This window comes from Xyrauchen texanus, chromosome 33 (genome assembly GCF_025860055.1).
Source record: "Xyrauchen texanus isolate HMW12.3.18 chromosome 33, RBS_HiC_50CHRs, whole genome shotgun sequence".
NCBI classification, from domain to species: domain Eukaryota; kingdom Metazoa; phylum Chordata; class Actinopteri; order Cypriniformes; family Catostomidae; genus Xyrauchen; species Xyrauchen texanus.
The window spans coordinates 18,252,133-18,273,742 of record NC_068308.1 but is presented as its reverse complement, the minus strand read 5'-3'; the positions used below and the strand labels follow the sequence as shown (position 1 = coordinate 18,273,742).

General features: G+C 39.1%; 1 protein-coding gene across 1 annotated transcript in view; it reads right to left on the bottom strand.

The window, feature by feature from the left end:
- Positions 1 to 8,362: 8,362 nt before the first annotated feature.
- LOC127627101 (transformation/transcription domain-associated protein) overlaps positions 8,363 to 21,610 on the bottom strand; it is a 109,362-nt gene continuing 96,114 nt past the window's right edge. The window contains exons 65-70 of the mRNA XM_052103346.1: positions 17,066 to 17,291; positions 15,522 to 15,739; positions 13,946 to 14,130; positions 13,070 to 13,273; positions 9,823 to 10,017; positions 8,363 to 9,685 (exon numbers count right to left, since the gene is read on the bottom strand). Coding sequence (XP_051959306.1) covers positions 9,401 to 9,685; positions 9,823 to 10,017; positions 13,070 to 13,273; positions 13,946 to 14,130; positions 15,522 to 15,739; positions 17,066 to 17,291 — 1,313 coding nt within the window. The 3' untranslated portion in view covers positions 8,363 to 9,400. The remainder of the gene's footprint in view (positions 9,686 to 9,822; positions 10,018 to 13,069; positions 13,274 to 13,945; positions 14,131 to 15,521; positions 15,740 to 17,065; positions 17,292 to 21,610) is intronic.

Sequence of the window (21,610 nt, the reverse complement as noted above, 5' to 3'; positions counted from 1 at the left end):
CTCAGATTTTCTAAAACTGTTTTTCATCTCGGCACTAACGATGTCCAGCTTCGCCAGTTGGAAATCACTAAACTTATTGTTAAAGAGGTGTGTGAACTTGCAAAAAGGATGTTAGACACTGTAATATGCCTTGGCCCCTCCCTGCTCGTCGTGGTGACGAGGTTTATAGTAGATTAGTGTCACTGAATAGCTGGATGTCTGAGTGGTGTCAGGAGAATATCATAGGATTTCTAGACATGTTTTTGGGGTAGACCTGACCTGCTAAAGAGAGACGAACTCCATCCCTCCAGGGAAGGTGCCGCTCTCCTCTCTAGTAATTTGGCTCATAGTCTAAATAATGATAATATTTGACTAACTGGGGCCCAGGTCAGGAACCAGACAAACTGGTTAATCTGAACATCTGCTGGCTGACTTGAGATGTCACACAGGTCACATAAACTACAACACATAGAGACGGTATCTTCTAGATATCATATAGTGTCTGTACCCTGAACTACCAAACACAAACCCGTTTATTAAGGTCAACTTGAAAAATGTTTAAGATATATATCATTGTGGCATGGGGGTAATGTGTGTGTCTGGAGGGAGAGCGGCTCTTCGCCTGGGTTGTGATTACTCTTAACACCTGTCTCTCATTATAGAGATGGCTGATGAGGAATTATTATAGTGATGGCATGCCAGAGTTCAAGTTTTTGTGTGATGCTGAGTTGTAATAATATACTCACACTGACAGTTTGCTGCCTCCTTACGCCTCCATTGCCCACAAACTTAAACTTATCACAATTATATAAAGGTAGGGCTACTAAACATTAGATCTCTTTCTACCAAAGCACTAATTGTAAATTAAATTATTACAGATCATAGTTTGGATGCACTCTGTTTGACTGAAACCTGCCTTACAACGGATGAATATATTAGTTTAAATGAATCTACTCCCTCAGGTTATTGTTATAGGCATGAGCCTCCTCTGAATGCTCGAGGATGAGTTGTTGCTACAATTTACAGTGATGTTTTTGGTGTTACTCAGAGGACAGGATATAAGTTTGTCTTTTGAACTAATGATGCTTAATACGACACTGTCAGATATAAATAAAAAATCTCTGTCATCTTTTGCTCTTGCTACAGTATACACTGCATGCCCAATTATTAGGCAAATTGTATTCCTCAGGATTAATATTATTGTTGAACAAACACAATGCTCTCAGTCAATCTGTAAGGCGGGTGCCAGCAAGTCTGAGCTACCCCTCAAGAAAACAAAAGGCTCTCATGAGAATTAACATCTGAACTCTCTCTTGCATATGTTACAGCAACATCCGAGATGCAGCGCACAGTGCAACTCACACCTCACTCCTACAGTCTCATCATCTCCCCCTTCTCCCTCCTTCTCCTCCTCACTTAAAGTTCACTAAAAACCTATGCAGTGTTAAGTGTGTACAAAAAGTAACTATACATGTTTGGTATCATTTAAAGTGTCTCAGTGCGCCTGGTAAACTGGTCTCATTCTCCCAGCCATAATGAAAAGCAAAAATAAGTTAATAAAATATGAGAAATGTGGTGTGCCCCTTAAAGGTGTGCCCTCCCCCAGATCCTCCATACAAATTACCTCCTGTATGTAAATCTACAGGAATCAAGCACCCATTCAATTACAAATTCTGATCCCACACTTGTGAACCCCTCAATAGCGGACCAAAATCGAATTATAATGACAGACACCACCATTTGGTAAGCATATTGAATTATTTGGTTATTTAAGGAGATGTGACACATTGTTCATGGTTCTCTGTAGTCAGACGATCTCACACAGTTTACTGTGTGTAGTTTATATCAGGTAATTGCAATTTGAATTTCTTATGTTTTGATAAAATGTCTAAATTTGACTTATTACTGTCTAATTGGAATTGATGAATTTATTATGTTACCTGGTAAAGAAATTGTAAACATTTGATTTTATTCTGACTGACTCTGAAATTGTTTTCCCAAGCAGATTAAACTATTCGTATGTTACCGCAAGTCTGCGTCAGATTAGTGACGACTAATATTTGGCATCAATTCAAGTGTACTTGGTTTGCAAAGACAAAAGGGGAATTTCCGTTTAGAACAGCAAATGCTGCTTGACCAATCTAAATCCGGGTGTCTTACCTCTGTTTTAATTTGATGTTTCTCCAGATAAGGGTACGCAGGAAACCACGCATGGCCAATCCAAAGCTATTACAAGAGAAGTTATGTTGGTCAACTTACTGTAATAGTGGCCGTGAACTCTACTGAAGAAAACGTTAATTTAAATTCAAGTGTATGCAATTCCATGGGTGCTATACTGAAGCATCTTTGATTGTGTTAACGTGAATGTGACCGATCTTAGGTATATAGCAATTACCTCTGTTTGATGATCCAAAACTGATGAGCTTGAGATTGTGAGACCTGCATAAAAGAGAAAAACATGCGAGGACCTCAAAGCGACATAATCCTAAGCGTTTCCTAATCTGAACGGGTAAAATCTAATAAAAGAGTTAAAAAGAATAATCAAACATTCGCTCACTTTTAATGATGCTCAGATATCATTAAAACCTTTTTCATTTATGGAGTCAGATGAAATAACAAGGTAATACATAAGAGAAAATTTATTTCATTTAGTCTTGTTGTGTTGCGTAAAAGGAAAAACAGTAACGTGCAGAGACCTTCATCTGTATTATTGGAGACCGCCATTGGACCGATAAATGGGCTTACAAATCCAAAATGTTATTGAACCTCAAACCTGAATGTTTAATAAAGAAAAAGTGAGTTTTGTCTTTCTCAGGGGAATATATAAGTGTGCACAATTATTAGGCAACTATTAGTGTGCACAATTATCAGGCAACTAAATTACAATTTCTTCCAAGTCAATTGTATATTCTCAATTTTTAGATTAGGTGCAACAAATAAGTAACACAAAATGACAATCACATTCGAGAAGGGCCCACAAGTTCTCAGTAGGGTTTAAGTCAGGTGAGGAAGGGGGCCAAGTCATTTTTTGGGCATCTTTAAGGCCCTTGCTGGCTAGCCAAGCAGGGGAGTACTTGGATGCATGTGATGGAGCATTGTCCTGCATAAAGATTATGGCCTTCTTGAATGCTAAGGATTTCTTCCTGTACCACTGCTTGAAGAAAGTTCTTTCCAGAACCTGGCAGTAGGTTTGAGAGTTTAGTTTCAGTCCACCATCAACTCAAAAAGGTCCAACTACCTCATCCTTAATGATAGCAGCCCATACCAGTACCCCTCCTTCACTTTGCTGGCACCTGACTCAAAGTGGTGCCCTGTGTCCATTAGTGGTATGAGCATGGGCCCATCCATCTGGTCCATCAAGAGTCAAATTCATCAGTCCATTAAACCTTTGATAAATCTGTCTTCATGTATATCTTTGCCCAATCTTGACACTTAAACTTGTGAATATATTCAGTGGTGGTTGTGTTTCAGCCTTCTAGACCTTGGCCATGTCTCTGAGCACTTGGCACCTTGTACTTCTGGACACTCCAGGTAGGTTTCAGTTCTGGAATATGGTAGCTAATAATGGGTTCCTGGTAGTTTCAAGTTTAATTCTTCTCAAGTCTTTTGCAGTTAATTTGCGCCTTCTCTTCTCCATGCATTTTTTGTGCCCCATTTGAGGAGTAGCCTCTTGCTGCATCCTGCGGTGGACATCCAACCCGGCCACATCCAAGTGTGACGTCGGACACTTCATTACAAACTATTATTAAAGTGATAAGAGCTGCTTTCAACAGGAAACATCTCATTCTCATACAACTCATTCGTATTATGTTGAACAGTGTTTATACTAAAACTGCAAGTGTGTTTTGTGCATTGTTTCGCAGTTACCTTTGTCTTCTAGTCTTCTCTTCTTGATGCTTCTTCCTGTTTTTAAATGTTAACGTTAATGAGAATGTGTCCAATTTGGGCATGGGCGTGGTAACTTCTGACGTCACACTTGGAAGTGGCCGGGTTGGATGTCCACCGCAGGATGCAGCGAGCTGTACTTCCATTTGAGAGGTATTTCCAGTAATCTCAGAACCTCTTTTTATTATTATTAACTCCTCGCTATCCATAGGACATGTCCAAAAAGCTTTAAAATTACTGTTATCAAACTGCTTATTAAGAAGCCATGGTTTGATCCTAGAGATCTGGCTAATTACAGACCGATTTCAAATCTACCGTTTATGTCGAAAATACTAGAAAAGGTAGTGTCCTCCCAACTATGTTAATTTCTACAGAGAAATAGTGTACAGTTGAAGTCATAAGTTTACATACACCTTGGCCAAACTCAGTTTTTCACAATTCCTGACATTTAATCGTTGAAAACTTTCCCTGTCTTGGATCACTATTTTAAGTATGTTAAATGTCAGAATAATAGTAGAGAGAATGATTTATTTCAGCTTTTATTTATTTCATCATATTCCCAGTGGGCCAGAAGTTTCCATACACTATGTTAGTATTAGGTAGCATTGTTTTTAAATTGTTTAATTTGGTTCAAACCTTTTGGGTGGCCTTCCACAAGCTTCTCAAAATAAGTTGCTGGAATTTTGGGCCATTCCTCCAGACAGAACTGGTGTAACTGAGTCAGGTTTGTAGGCCTCATTGCTTGCACATGCTTTTTCAGTTCAGATTGAGGTCAGGACTTTGTGATGACCACTCCAATAGCTTGACTTTGTTGTCCTTAAGCCATTTGCCACAGCTTTGGTGGTATGTCTTGAGATGCTGCTTCAATATATCCACATAATTTTCCTTCCTCATGATGCCATCTATTTTGTGATGGCACAAGCCTCACCCTTTTTCTTCCAAACATAACAATGGTCATTATGTCCAAAAAGTTAAATTTTTGTTTCATCAGACCAGAGGAAATTTATACAAAAAATAAGATAATTGTTCTATGTGCACTTGCAAACTGTAGTCTAGCTTTTTTATGGCGGTTTTGGAGCAATAGCTTCTTCCTTGCTGAGCAACCTTTCAGGTTATTTAAATTTAGGACTCGTTTTACTGTGGATATAGATACCTGTCAACCTGTTTCCTCCAGCATCTTCACAAGGACCTTTGCTGTTGTTTTGATATTGATTTGCACATTCACACCAAACTACATTCATCTCTAGGTGACAGAATGCGTCTCCTTCCTGAGCGGTATGCTGGCTGTGTGGTCCCATGGTGTTTATACTTGTGAGCTATTGTTTATACAGATGAACGTGGTACCTTCAGGCATTCGGAAATTGCTCCCAAGGATGAACCAGACATGTGGAGATCCACAATTTATTTTCTGAAGTCTTGGCTGATTTCTTTTAATTTTCCCATGATGTCAAGAAAGAGGCACTGAGTTTGAAGGTAGGCCTTAAAATATACCCACAGGTACATCTCCAATTCAGTACACCTCCTATCAGAAGCTAAATGTCTAATAATCTAAAGGCTTGACATTACTATCTGGAATTTTTCAAGCTGCTTAAAGACAGTTAATTTAGTGTATGTAAACTTCTGACCTACTGGAATTGTGATATTCAATTAAAAGTGAAACAATCAGTCTGTAAACAATTGTTGGAAAATGTACGTGTGTCATGCACAAAGTAGATGTTTTAAACGACTTGCCAAAACTATAGTTTTCTAATATTAAATCTGTGGAGTGGTAAAAAAAAAAATTCTAGTGCTGCCTTTGACACAATAGATCACAACTTTCTCTTGAATAGGCTAGAGAATTATGTTGGCATTAGTGGACTTGCATTAGCATGATTTACCACACTACCACTTTGTATGTGTAAACGAGGAATTGTCAAATCAAGCAAAAGTATGGAGTGCCACAGGGATCAGTTTTAGGACCTCTGCTTTTCTCCTTATACATGCTTCTCCTGGGAAATATTATAAAGAATTAAGGAATAAGTTTCCACTGTTATGCCGATGGTACCCAACTTTATATTTCTTCACAATTGAAAATTCACAATTCTCCAAATTAGCAGTGTATCAATGAAATCAAAGATTGGATGGCCAGAAATTTCCTTCTACTCAATTTTGACTCTCGATGGATGTACTGTTACATCGTCTTCTTCAGCAAAGAAATTAGGTGTTATATTTGATACCAATATGTCCTTTAAAAATCAAATTTCCAATGTTTGTAGAACAGCATTCTTTCACCTGAGAAATATTGCTCAATTACGACAGGTGTTCTCTGTTGCTGAAGCCGAAACATGTATTCATGTGTTCATGACCTCCAGACTAGATAATTGTAATGAATTACTGGGAGGATGTCCAGCAAGTTCAATAAATACAATTAAATTGGTTCAAATTGCAGCTGCCGAGAAATATGATCAAGGAATATGATCACATTAGCCCAATTTTAGCATCGTTACATTGGCTACCTGTTAAATTTTTTATTAATTTTCAAATTCTGTTAACTACATACAAAGCTTTGAATGGTCGAGCTCCATGGTACTTAAGTGACCTTCTGATACTCTATATTCTGTCAAGCTCAATATGATCATAAAATTCTGGCTTGTTAATAAATCCAAGAATATCAAAATCCACAAAAGGAGGTAGAACCTTTTCATATTTGGCTCCTAAATTATGGAATAGTCTCCCTAACACTGTTTGAGATGCAGACACACTCCCTCAGTTTAAGTCTAGACTAAAGACTCATCTATTTAGCCAGGCATACACCTAATTTATTCATCAACTCACAATTAGGCTGCTTTAGTTAGGTCTACCGGAACCAGAAATATCCATCATGATCTATAACTGCATAAAATTGAATGGCATCTACGCTAATATTATTAAACATTTTTTCCATATCTCAACATTGGGATTCATATACCAATGTTACCAGAGCATTCCAGATCTAGCTAATTTCCTGCTTGGTGTACAGCTACATGTCACTGAGATGACAAACTACAGCCAGTGGTAGCTAGACATAATTTCAGTCTTTTGACTTCAGAGGATGAAATGATGCCAGCTCAAACTGTAAGACATTGTATACTTTATATGCTACTGCCTGAACATTGGACTTAGGATGGACCCCACCAAACCTCACCAAAATGACCTGCAGGTTGAACTGCGTTGCACCTCATCGTTTATCTCTGCCTGCATCACCTTTGTCTATTGATGGACTACACCCTTGAAATGGAATACATAGACTATAATTTAATTGCCAGCAAAAGCCTTCAGCAGCCAACTAACAAAGGACAATGCATATATGTGCTCTTCTGCAATCCAGGATGGATTTCAAACACATAAGTCATTAATCTTACAGTTCATACAAAATCTTTTCTTTATATTTTTTAAAACACTGGACCTTACTGCTTACTTGATTTACAAATTTAAACCATGACTTGCACTGCACACAAATAACTACTATTGGCTCATGATCATGTTATACTCATGTTGTTTAGCCAGAGAGGAACTGGCCCCCACAGTGAGCCTGGTTTCCCCCAAGGTTATTTTATTTTATTTTAACCAACATCTTATGGAGTTTTGTGTTCCTTGCCACAGTCACATTCAGCTTGCTCACAGGGGTTCTAAATACAATTATTTAATTTATATACACAATTTAATGTCATCTTTAATCAAACTACACAATGATCACTGTAAGACATTGATTTTACAGTTTAATTTTTTTTATGCATGATTTCCTGTAAAGCTGCTTTAAAACGATGTGTGTTGTGAAAAGCACAATACAAATAAAATTACTTGACTTGGTAAAATAAATAAAGAAATGCAGGCCTGACCCAAACCTACAGTGTGTTCTCACTCAGGTCCTCTCCTGTACTCTAGACAATCAGGCACAGACAAGGTAATTATTTCTGAAAGAGCCCTACAATCAACCACCCACAGACACATGCAAACACATCAAACCGTACAATTGAGTAACACATTCACAGACAGCACACTTAAAACTGCCATTCCTACCACCCCTGGAGTCCCTTCGAATACAGGGCGTGCCAAGTGACTCCAGCCAGGTCTCCGAAGTAACCAAATTGGCCCGGTTGCTAGGGAGGATAGAGTCACATGGGGTAACCTCCTTGTGGATGCTATAATGTGGTTCTTGCTCTCGGTGGGGCACGTGGTGAGTTGTGCGTGGATGCCACGGAGAATAGCGTGAAGCCTCCACACATGCTATGTCTCTGCAATAACATGCTCAACAAGACATGTAATAAGATGTGCGGATTGATGGTCTCAGTCGCGGAGGCAACAGATACGTCCTCCAACACCCGGACTGAGGCGAGTCACTACGCCACGAGGATTTGGAGCACTTTGGGAATTGGGCATTCCAAATTCGGGAGAAAAAAAAGCTGCCATTCCTATGAAAACAATACAGTACTGTACCTTAGATTTTGAAAAAGAGCATTTTATTAAAACAAAATGCATATTTACACTGCAGAGGTAACGTTTCTTGGATTGGCACAATGTTTTGTACCTTTACAAAATAGAGGGGAATGTATACAAAATGGATTTAGGTGTATCAGTGAGATACAAATGTATTGGGACGCTGTCCTAAAAAGGCAAAGTTCAAAAGCTGGTACTTGAAGGACATGTTATGTCCATCTTATTTGCTACAGATTGAACAACAGCTAAATACAGAGCTCCTCTCATTTTAAAGGTTTTTGCCTTTTCAGAGTATTTTGCAGAAAAAAAATATGCTTAAGTAGTTTGTGTGATACATGACAGCTTGAAACAACAAAAACCTGTAGAAAAGTACACAGCAATTGGGGGATGCAATGCCATTTTTACATGTCCAAAAATAAAGATTAGTTTTTTGTTTTTTTAATTTAAATAATGACATACTGACATATAACAACATTCTGACCATTGGATGAACACTGCAACAATGGTTGTTGATTACTCATTTGAAAAGAAAATTCCCTTAGGCTTCCATCAGTCGGAGAGACAAATGGAGGCGGCGTAAAAGGAGAGCTTTATGGGAGTTGCATAAAATCTGGTGGGACTGTGTAGAGCCCAGGATAAGGCTGTGGAAACTGTTTTCTTAAAGGCTGTCTCATACCATCACACTTCTTCACCAACAATCATGACAGTCTCAACAAAGCAACTTACTAAGCTCATCAGTTTAACAATAGTCTTTGTCCAACCAAACAAAGCAGCTTTTAATTGCTGCATGTATCTTTGGCCCAGGAATCCTTGATTAACGAGAATAACATAAGTGAGAATATTATAGGGCTACAAGCTTACAAGTATCAATTCATTCTTTTCTAAATGACAGTTTGCACATTTTATCATCCCTTCCAAATGGTTCTACATGTTAACTCAAACCAAGATGTTTTATTAAAAAAAAAAAAAAAAAGTTTTTGACCCTGACATTCAAGCAGTCACTTTCACAGTATTGCAATTCTCTGAAACACAAATCTCAGATCTGCAGGGGTCCTCATTAGGGTGTTCTTTACACGCCTGTCTACAACCATGGGTGCCAGGCAGGGTCCATGCGGCAGAGGTTGTCCAGGCTGTTGGCAGCTGCCACTAGTGTGTTTACTTTACTCTCTCCACCCTCAAACTGGGCCAAGTTGTGGAGGCGGGTCATAATGGCCGTCACAGCCTTCTGGACCAGAGACACCAGCTGCTGACTGTCCATGTTCTCAGGCTGTCCAGCTGGGGACAGAGGCATGGACGTGTCCTCCTGAGTCTTCTTATGCCAGGCAATTATCTCGTCTCGAAGAACTGCTTTCAAGATACCATCAACCTGAGTGAGGGCACAAAAATTTGGAGGTTAAGAGTGGGTCAAGAGCTCAAGAGCAACAAGTGTCATTTGGACAAAAGGGCTAAAAGAATAACAACAAATGCCATCATTCATCATTATTCTTATTCTTTAAAGACTACCTTGAAGTTTGGCTGAGCAAAGCAACGTGCCACTGCTATCATTGAAGCCGTGAGGGGTCCAGATACTCCGATGGTGGTCAGGAACTCCGAGATGTTGGGCGTCAGTCTGAAGGGTACAGGTCGGTTGGCATCCAGATCACCAGTGGCATCATTGATATCAAAGCGGAAGTATGACACATTAAGCTTTCCTGTGTCCTGTTGAGGAAAGAACACAGTAGGATGGCGGTGTCACAAGAAGTGGTTCTAAAATGGTTTTACTTTAGGACACAGACTTCACATTAGGCATCAACTGGCAACCCAACACAGTTCCAAAACTGTTTATCGTACAAAGTAAACAAATATGTCCTTAAAATTAAACATTGAAATGTACTAATTAGTGCTGTCGGTCTTAGTTTCATTAAGTGACATGGCTTAATTTCGCCAAAGTCAAGCAGCAATGAATGGGGAGAACATGGATAAAAAAACACTTGCTCATTTATTCAGACTGTCAGTTATATGTACATGTGTAAATTACACTGGCGGCCAAAAGTTTGGAATAAGGTAATACAGGTTTTGCTGTTTCGGAAGGAAAGTGGTACTTTAATCACCAAAGTGGCATTCAACTGATCACAAAGTAGAGTCAGGATATTACTGACGTAAAAAACAGCCCATCAGTATTTGAAAAAAGTTATTTTTGATCAAATCTAGACAGGACCCATTTCCAGCAGCCATCACTCCAACACCTTATCCTTGAGTAATCATGTTAAATTGCTACTAGAAAATCACATATCATCATAATATAACAGTTGAAAGCTATTTGGTTCATTAAAGTAAGCTTAACCTTGTCTTTGTTTTTGAGTTGTCACAGTATTCAATAGACTGGCATGTCTCAAGGACAATATTAGGTCAAAAATGGCAAAAAAGAAACAGCTTTCTTTAGAAACTCATCAGTCAATAATTGTTTTGAGGAATGAAGGCTATACAATGCTTGAAATGGCCCAAAAAAACTGGAAGATTTCATACAATGGTGTACACTACACTCTTCAAAGACAAAGGACAACTGGCTCTAACAAGGACAGAAAGAGATGTGGAAGTCCAGATGTACAACTAAACAAGAGATAAGTACATCAGAGTCTCTAGTTTGAGAAATAGATGCCTCACATGTCCTCAGCTGACAGCTTCTTTGAATTCTACCCGCTCAACACCAGTTTCATGTACAACAGTAAAGAGAAGACTCAGGGCTGCAGGCCTTATGGGAAGAATTGCAAAGAAAAAGCCACTTTTGAAACCGAAAAATATGAAAAGGTTAGAGTGGGCAAAGAAACACAGATATTGGACATCAGATAATTGGAAGAGTGTGTTATGGATCTTAAACCCATTGAGCTTTTGTGGGATCAGCTAGACTGTAAGGTGCGTGAGAAGTGCCCGACAAGACAGCCACATCTATGGCGAGTGCTAGAGGAAGTCTGTATTTCATGTATGATGGGTGGCATTTTCTTTTGACTTGCATTGTTTTCTTCAAGATAAGTGCATTTCACGCAACCTGTCCATGGTGGGATATGGGAAGCATTTAAAAAGTTCTAATCTTCTTATATTTTGCTATCCTAACTATATTTGCTTATATGGTTTGTGGCGTTTTATTATCAGCATTTGGCATTTTTCCCCCTGCTGTTAGTGCCCCTATTAGAACAGACCTGTGACCCACCAGTTGAAAACCATTGTTCACAAATACTTTGTATGTAATTCACATGTATTTCACAGCATGTCAAACTCAAAATCTGACCTTGTCACCCGGAAACTACAATCTGCAGACTTTTAGCTAACGTATAATAAACTTTGAAAGAGTGGGCATCATGTGGTGCAAAGTTGTTAAGATTCCTTCCAGTGAAATATCAAATTTGGGAAAAGAGCCTGTTTGCTCATGTGGGACTCAGTGGACCAACATCAGACAACAACAAATCTATAGCCCTCTAGAAAACTGGATAGTGTTGTAGACATCCAACCACACAAATGAAAGGAAATATTGATCCTCCACCTACAGCAGTCTGTCAGCATTTCAACATATGAACAAATATAATCCTCCATTTGCCTTCTGATGCCCTTGATGTGGAGCATAAGTCAACCAGAGTGCAGCCAAACATATTTCAGATATATATTTCCAGGTTTTTCATAACCGTGGGAATAATGTAATATGCTGTAATCTCAATAAGGGGTTCAAACTTGATCCAAGAAAAACAGGGTAAATGTTAGACCCCTGAGCACCCTATTTAGGTTCAATCTCAGATAAACTCAATATCTAAAGTCAAACAGAAAGCTACTCGAGAAGTGTTATGCAAGGGAAATGTATGATGGTTTTTGAGTGAGTGAGTGAGAGTGAGAGAGAGAGAGAGAGAGAGAGAGAGAGAGAGAGGCAAAGACAGCACATATCCACTTGTCCTCTCTGCCTGCCGTGGTAATCTCCCATTGCCTAATGAGATCTGTAGAGTGGAACCGGCAGCAAAGGGGCTTACTATACCCACTATACCCCTGCCAATTCCTCCTCCTGTCAGAAAACTGCAAATTATTATCAGAGGATAGGCGCCTGCTTGGCAATAATTTCTAATAAAGACTTTCAAATGCACTCTATAGACCCACACTGACCCTATCTTGAACGCTGCACAGCATTGTTAATAATGTAGTAAAAAAAACAAGCATACACTTACAAACATGCGCTTTATAGCCTTTTCTTTTAATTAAGAAAAGCTAGAGAGGGCCCATCAAAACATTTATCCTGTACATTTACAGTTACTACGGATATTAATGGGAAAACTGGATCAATCTGGAAATACAAATTATTCCTATCACGTTTCAGTTTTTAGATGCTAAGCCTCTTGTTTTACCACTTCATATTTGGAAGTAGATGAGGTAAACTAAATAATTTTTAATTTTCATCAGCCTTGTTTTTTAATGTTGGATGGAAAAAGATTTTTGGGCAATACTTCAGCCAATTGCTGCAGTCACAGATATATTTAAGAAAAGTTTTAATTTTGCATGTATTAAAATGAGTACACAACGATTTCTCGGCATAAACGATACAAAAGGAATTACACTATGTTGCCCTCATATACCATTTAAAGTCCAATGTAGCCTCTATGTCAGACTTTGCACACCACTGCTTTACAGTGTGATGACACAACAAGATGCTCTGGATTTATTGGATGCATGTATATTTGATGAAAATTCGAGAATCAGGTATGGCATCAGTTCCATGATGTTGAGCATCAGTTACCTGTGCGATCTGCAGCATTTCTGGGTTAAGGCGGTTTAGATGCAGCATGAACTCAGCCAGGCCGATAAGAGCGAGCTGGATGGTGAACATTTTGCGGAAGGTCCAGTAGTCTGTGGCGTTGGGGAAGGTGTGCAGCGCCCACTCCTTCAACATGCTGCGAGGAACCATGTTCCCCTGGACCTCCTTCAGAATGTCCCGCAGAACCTAAAACACGAGCAGAAATAGGAGATTGCAGAGAATGGCATTTTAAAATGAAAAATGTTGTCTAAAAATTCTTTTTTACTGTGAATTAGCACTAGTGGGGCAAATTTCACAAAAACAATATTTAGGTCAAATTTAAGCCTAAAATCAAACTGCAAAAAAGATTTTTGCTTAAGAATTATTAAGCCAGATTTTATGTAAAATCTATTTGACATAAAGGGAGGATTTTCTGCATTGTGATAACATTTTCACAACTAGAAAGCCCACCCCTACCTAAATTCTCATTCCAGTAATACACCCCAAAAAATTTGTTTGTTTTTCTTTTGTAATTCCCATTATTCTCAATTGAGATGCTTATTAAATTCTACTGTAAGACATTAATCTTTAACTGCATTGGTTAAAAAAATTAAATAAAAAAAAAACTGTGGTATACATTTCTTTATTAAAATCAGAATACACTGTAGGAATACAAAATATTCCACCATGATGCATAAATATTATAATTTTTTTTTTACTATTTGCTTAATAATAACAATAATAAGAGTCATTTTTTGTTTAATCTTTTGATGTTGGGGTGAAATATGACCCGGACAATTTGACAGTTTCATAAGATTCAGTTATGCATCTTTTCATCCAGTACAAACTGTAGCTTATACACTTCTATTCCTTGCATACCTGATGACTGGCTTGGGTTCCTCTAGCCTGAACGGTCGCTAGCCTGTCATAATACCGGGAGATGGGGTTGTCGTGCTCAATCCCCTTCTTTGCACAACGCTGCTTGTAGATCTCCACCAGAGACAGAGACGATGGATTGTCCTCCACTAACCGCATTTGAGGAGACACCGCCACCACCCTTGGGACTGGAAAAAGAGAACAGGTTTAAAGATGTATTGTACCAATATATATAAAACTGCATGATAACCCATAATTGGACAGCTATGAGCTACAGAATGAACCTTCAGCAGCTTTTCTGATTCTGATCCACAATTCTGACAATTTTCCTTAAAAGCTGTCTTAGAGATTCCATTTGGCTGAAATCTAACCTTGTCTCCTAAAATACTTCTAAAACAGGTATTTCAGGGAACCCCTGACCTTTGACAAGAGAGTTTTATCTTATTGTCTATCACCAGAAAGACAATTTAGATCTGCTTCCCTCTGTCTCCACAGGGAGAACAGCATCCTCATTTTTTAATAATTCGGCTCCTGTACCCTATCTTTCCTCATCTGTTAACACTACACATGCTACGCTCTTCTGCTACTTTTCACCTCAATCTCTTCTCGCCTCTATTCTCCAACTCCCCCAATCTGTCTGAGAACAACTAGGCCACTCACTCTGGAACAGAGCAAACGGACAGCATTCAAACACGCTTCAACAAATCAATACTGAGGCAAAATTTCAGATCTAAATATATGCATGGCACAATTGTAAATAGGCATCCTGATAAACTATTCACTACCAGTCAAAGGTTTGAACACACACTCATTATAACTATTTCCAAAAAAATGTAATAATTGTGTAATCATCAAAACTATTAAATAACCCCAAAGGGGGCTGGGTAGCTCAGCGAGTAAAGACATTGACTATTGACTACCAACCCTAGAGTAACGAGTTTGAGGATGTGCTGAGTGCCAGGTCTCTTATGCAACCAAACCGTTGTAGTCACATGGGGTAACCTCCTCGCGGTCACTATAATGTGGTTCTCCCTCTCGGTGGGGTGCGTGGTGAGTTGTGCATGGATGCCACAGAGAAAAGCATGAAGCCTCCACACATCTCCGTGGCAACACGCTCAACAAGCCATGTGATAAAATGCGACAATTGGCAATCTCGGATGCGGAGCTGAGATTCGACCTCTGCCACCTGTATTGAGGTCACTATGCCACCACAAGGACATAGAGCACATTGGGGAGAAAATTTACCCAAAACGAAGCATGGGAAATATTTTTAATAAAATTTAATTTTGTAAAGATTTTTTTTTTTTTAACCCAAGCACGATTTATAGCCTTTAGTCTATAACTGAGCTACAATGGGTGCAGACAAGGCTTTGGAATATATACGGAAATAATCAAGTAATATATTTTGGGGGAAATTGCTTTAGCTAAACAAATAAATATGCCATTAACAAGGACATTTTCCATTTGATGGAGGTTTAATCTTATATTTGAACTCATCCCACTTGCAACAACTGACCGATAATGCAAGCTCTGGGGGGGGAAGGAAGGACTTCTGTGTAATGTGTCCTGGCTGCAGTACCTGTGAAGAAGAGGTGTCTCTTGGTGGTCTCTTTTCTCTTCTCCAGACATGGGTTGAGTAGCCGTAAGAGCTGCAGCACACGCTCCTCTCTGCGGGACTCCGTCAGACATGCGTCATTCATCACCAAGTATGGATAGATCTTCCCGTTATGCCCACGGATGTAGAGACGACGAGCAGCTGTGTTGTGCTTTTGAACAATCTCCACCCTGGGCATGAACCTTAGGAGGGAGAGGAATAGACAGATACAAATTGGTAAATTCTGAAGTAATCACTGAGAATTAAGATCTCAGCCAGTGTCAGAAATGAAAGGCCAGCTATAATTCTGTGCATTTTCACATCTAACTTCATGACATTATGTATACCATTACTTGGAGGATACGATTAACATTAAAACGAGTCCACACACAATGTAATCAGATGCATAGATGATTAGATTATCCACATGAAGCACAATATGCACACAGTACATTATGTGCTATCTGGCTTAAATCAAATTTTTTATAGATCTTGAAGGGGTGCTGCAAGCCTCTGGCATCCCTCATGAAATAATATTGGGAGGAGACTTTAATCTATTGAAGGACTCAGTCCTTAATCATAGTGAAGCAAAAGTGTGCAAGCCCCCTAGAGCAACACTGACGCTTCACAGGATGTGTAAAAATCTTGGTCTTGCAGATATTTGCCGATTTTTGAACCAATCTGGTAGAGACTATTAATTTTCATCAGCACAAAAGATTTATTCTAGAATAGATTTTTTTAATTTATTTTTTTTTATATCTAAGTCCCTCATTTTATCTGTTATTGATTGCTCAATTGGAAACATCTTAGTCTCAGATCACGCCCTGGTGTGTTTAGAGGTGTTGCCACATGTGGAGGAAAATAAATCATATAGTTGGCATTTTAATGTATACCTTTTGCAAAATCCAGAATTCCAACAAATGTTAAAGGCTGAAATAAATGTTTACCGGTATATGGGAGACCAACTAGTCCTCAGTATTCTGTGGCTAGAAACACTAAGATTCAGGAGTTTTGGCTGAAGGTTCACTGTCTGGTGTGCAATGTATTAGGCATTTGTGTATAATTTTCTCCAAGACTCAGTAGTTTGGGTGATAGGGTGGTCATTGACATTGAAAATAGACACATAAAGAGTTGGGTCTTAACCAGTGTCATGATTGCCAGACAGATAATTTTAAGGGGCTGGAGCACTCTCCTTTCAGGAGTAGTGCTTGGATATGGGAAGGGTGGCGGCCTTAGGGGAGGGGTCGTATAGAAGAATGGGAAAGTACAACTGGTTCGTGGAGAAATGGGGCAGGTATATATAATTTATCGAGGGGTGATTTTTTTGTTTTTGTGTGTCTATATTATTCGCGACCATTGGGATGTTGTCAGGGCCAGAGTAGGGTTTAAAATTGATTCTGTGTATATATGTTTTGTTTTTCTGTGTTCATTTATGAGAATCAATAAAAATTGATAATCTGAAAATAATAAAAAAATATATTTATGCAATAGCTACCTATGAGTCAACATGCATATGTATTGATTGTTACCTGGCAATCTTGATGTAATAGTGTGTGGGCTTAGGCATGAGGAACTCTCCCGGGATCTCCACTTCAGCTGTTTGGGCAGAGAAGTTACTAAGGAAACGACATTTCTCTTCAATCAGGAAGAACTTGGGCAGCTGCTTGGTCTTGGCTTCCAGGATTTTGATCCACTTCTTCAGCTTTGAAATGAGGTTGTGCAGCTTCATGGAGCCAGGAACGCTGAAGTCAAAATCTGTGTGGAAAAAGTGACAGGAAATGTTAAGAGATAAAGAGAGGAATAGATAGGTGGCTCAGAAAAAAAAAGAGAAGATAGAATAAAAAGATGTAGAAAAATTACAGCATGTGCGAAAGAGGTAGATGTGGCATGTAAAGTATAACTGATTGATAAAGTGAAAGATGATGTTATCTCTGGATCAGGGAACAGAAGTGGTGCACTTCCTTCCAGGTTCCCCTTGCAACGTAAATGTGCTGATAACATCAAGGTCCATGAGGAGAGAAAAAAGGATTAACTGCTCAATGCAACTTCTAAATGACATTGCGCATTAACTTGGAGAGCAGACACAAAAGGTTTGGTCGGAATGCAAGCCACGTCCCCAATTTTAGAGACAACCTCCAGGCCAGAACGTCTTTATCAAATAGGCTAAAAGCTGTTCCACTTTCATACTTCTGATGAGCCACATAAAGAACCACAGCACAAAAGGGGGAAAAAAAGAAATTAAGCAATAAGTTATGAGGGGCTGTGCTATATATTGTGAATATGGCCACAGCTGAAGGGCATTGTTGGGTATGACCTCTCCAGTTGTACCTACATTTGAAGTCAGAAGATTACATACACATAGGTTCAAAACAAATTTTTAACCACTTCAAGGATTTACTATTAGAAAACAATAGTTTGGCAAGTTGTTTAGGACTATTGCCCGATAGTATATACAACGAAATATCGGTCGGCCTTTCACTGATATATCGGTGTATGTTTACCGATATGAGCAGATATTAAAAAAAAATTCAGAACATATAATGCAGAAATCAATGCTTTAGAATTTGTGTCACAACGTAGTTAGTCCAGCAGAGTGTGCTCCGACTCCACTGTTTACAGAGCTGTCTCTGAGCTGACAGTGGCTCGGCAGACAGGGCGAAGTTAAGCGGTGTCTTCTCGGTAAGTTGCTAACTAGTTTGTGAAATACATACTGGAAAGTTAATTACAATGACACCATCATTTTCCCTTTTCAATATAACTTGTATAACATTAACCCTGTCACTCCTGTTTATCACAACTGTTTGCTGTTAGCCAGCTATTGTTTGTCATTGCAGTCAGAAATGTATTAGATTAAAAGGTAAGCATCAGAGCATCTTTTTGCAGCTCAGCAGACAATGCTGCGCTGGTGGATTGTGTCTGTTGAGTGTTCATTTCACGCTACGTTGTTACCTAGATGGTGAGAAGCAATGCTGGTCCATCTTTTACTCTCCGTGACAACGAGGTTATAACTAATTAGCAAACCCCGTCGCTACTTTCATTGCTTGTCAGCTGAGTGGAAGCTAATATGTAAACATGTATTCATTGCAGCCACGGCCATCTGCCGGAGGAGCCCGGCCCTCGGAGCGCAGACGAATGTCCGCCTACCGCAAAGGGAGAAGGGGCTCCTAACTGACCACCTGGAGACCCCTCCTGTTTCCTGAGAACGCAGAGGGGCGTTCCACCAGAAGACTGCCTCTGATTCGTCCGGAGAGGCACGGTTGTCGTCCGTTGGAGAGGTGGCTGAGGACCAAGCTACGGAGTATCGGAGAACTGGAGAGTAAGTGTTTTTTTTCCCCTCTCTTCCACTGCCGCTCCGTGTTGGCCTTTCCCACTCTTTTTAAAATGTTTTGGTTAATGTGGCATGATCCCCGTTACTGGGTGTAGGTGCCACATTTTGTTTTTTTCCTCCCCTTGTCCCCTCCCTCATCTAGGTAGACGGGTATGAACTGCAGGCAGACAGTCTTTTGGTTAAGTTCTTCATTAAAATATTATTTATATTGTCAATCCGGGTCTAGCCACCTCCTTTCCATTAATCCCTTTACACGGTCGGACTCGATTTAGGACATCTACTTTGTGCATGACAAGACATTTTTCTAACAGATTGTTTCTCATTTAATTGACTATATCACAATTCCAGTGGGTAAGAAGTTTACATACACCAAGTTAACTGTGACTTTAAGCAGCTTGGAAAACTTCAGGAAATAATGTCAAGCCTTTAGACAATTAGCTGCTGATAGAAGGTGTACTGAATTGGAGATGTACCTGTGGATGTATTTTAAAGCCTACTGTAATACTTGCTTGTGGGTGTTCTCGGGGCTTAATCCTAAAAGACTAAAGAAATATTAAAATAAAACCCTCGGACACTGACGAGTTCTTTTCTTAGCTTCTTTATCTTTTTCCTCTCTCTTTTTCTCTCCTCTTTTCTCCACCCATAATAAATAAAATATTTCATCATAATAAAAGTCCTCACAACAACATCCTTTACAACACAGAATAGATACTGCTGAATAAACATTGCATATTGAAATACAACATCAGCATTCATCTTTTAACATAATTTGTTCAACTCTTACACTACCTTCAAACTCAGTGCCTCTTTGCTTGACATCATGGGAAAATAAAAAGAAATCAACCAAGACCTCAGAAAACAATTGTGGACCTCCACAAGTCTGGATCATCCTTGGAAGCAATTTCCAAATGCCTGAAGGTACCACGTTCATCTGTACAAACAATAGTACGTAAGTTTCTACACCATGGGACCACACAGCCACCATACCACTCAAGAAGGCGATGCATTCTGTCTCCTAGAGATGAACATAGTTTGGTGTGAAAAGTGCAAATCGATCCCAGAACAACAGCAAAGTACCTTGTAAAGATGCTGGAGGAATCAGGTTGACAGGTATCTATATCCACAGTAAAACTAGTTCTATATCAACATAACCTGAAAGGCTATTCAGTAAGGTAGAAGCCACTGCTCCACCACCACCATAAAAAAGCCAGACTTCAGTTTGCAAGTGCAGATGGGGACAGAAATCTTACTTTTTGGAGAATTATTTTCTGGTCTGAAGAAACAAAAATCAAATAGTTTGGCCATAATGACCATCCCAACCGTGAAGCAAGAGGGTGGCAGCATCATGTTGTGGGGGTGCTTTGCTGCAGGTGGAATTTGTGCATTTCACAAAATCGATGGCATCATGAGGTAGGAAAATGATGTGGATATATTGAAGCAACACCTCAACACATCAGCCAGGAAGTTAAAGCTCAGTCGCAAAAATGGCTTAAGAAAAACAAAGGCTGTGGAGTGGCCATCACAAAGCCCTGACCTCAATCTGATAGAACATTTGTATGCAGAAATGAAAAAGCATGTGAGAGCAAGGAGGCCTACAAACCTGACTCAGTTACACCAGTTCTGTCTGGAGGAATGTGCCAAAATCCAGAAACTAATTGCGAGAATCTTGTAGAAGGCTAACCAAAATGTTTTGACCAAAGTACAAACAATTTAAAGGCAATGCAACCAAATACTAACAAAGTATGTAAACTTCTGACCCACTGGGAATGTGATGAAAGAAATAAAAGCTGAAATAAATAATTCTCTCTACTATTATTTTGACATTTCACATTCTTAAAATAAAGTAGTGATCCTAACTGACCTAAGACAGGGAATGTTTTCTATGGTTAAATATCAGGAATTGTGAGTTTAAGAGTGTACGTAAACTTCTGACTTCAACTGTATAGTCACAATATTGCCCGGCTTCAAGTGCCTTAAGGCTATTTATGCATTTTTCTCAACATATATAATAAAATATTAAGAACACAATTTCATTAAAACATTTCTGTAAGGAAATTCCTCAAGTGCCTTCCACTAGAATATATTGTCCCTGGTATGTAACCAATACCAGAACATTATTCTAAGGATGCTGTACAGTGAAATGGTAAACTATTTCTTTGCGTCATAGCTGTTGGCTGGAATGCTGTATTGACCAACCATCACCCCGGACAAAAGATATTCATTTTAGAATTACAAATGCATTTTGTCACCATTGAAATGCCATATAGACCAATCAGCATCAAGAACCAGATCTATCCATTTTATAATTATATAATCTATTTTGTCACAGCTGGAATACCGTATACATCAATCAGCAACTAGAACCGGAACTATAAGTTTAATAACAGCATCATGTATTTTGGCATAGCTATAGTGCTGTACAGACCAATCAGCATCTAGGACCGGAACTATACATTTTATGATTATAAAATGTATTTTGGCACAGCTGGAATGCCGTATCGACCAATTAGCACCTAGAATCAGAATTATCCTTTTTATAATTATATCATGTACTTGGCACAGCAGGAACGTTATATAGACCAATCATTGACTTTAATTCAAAACTCTCATGCGTTAAGCTGCCACTCATTTCAGGGTAAAGCCAGTGAGATGTGGCTGCATAATAATGGGCCATTTAAAGAACTCTTACTGCCCGGATGACACTTATAATAATGTCAATGTCTTGTGTGACATTTTGATTAGCTGC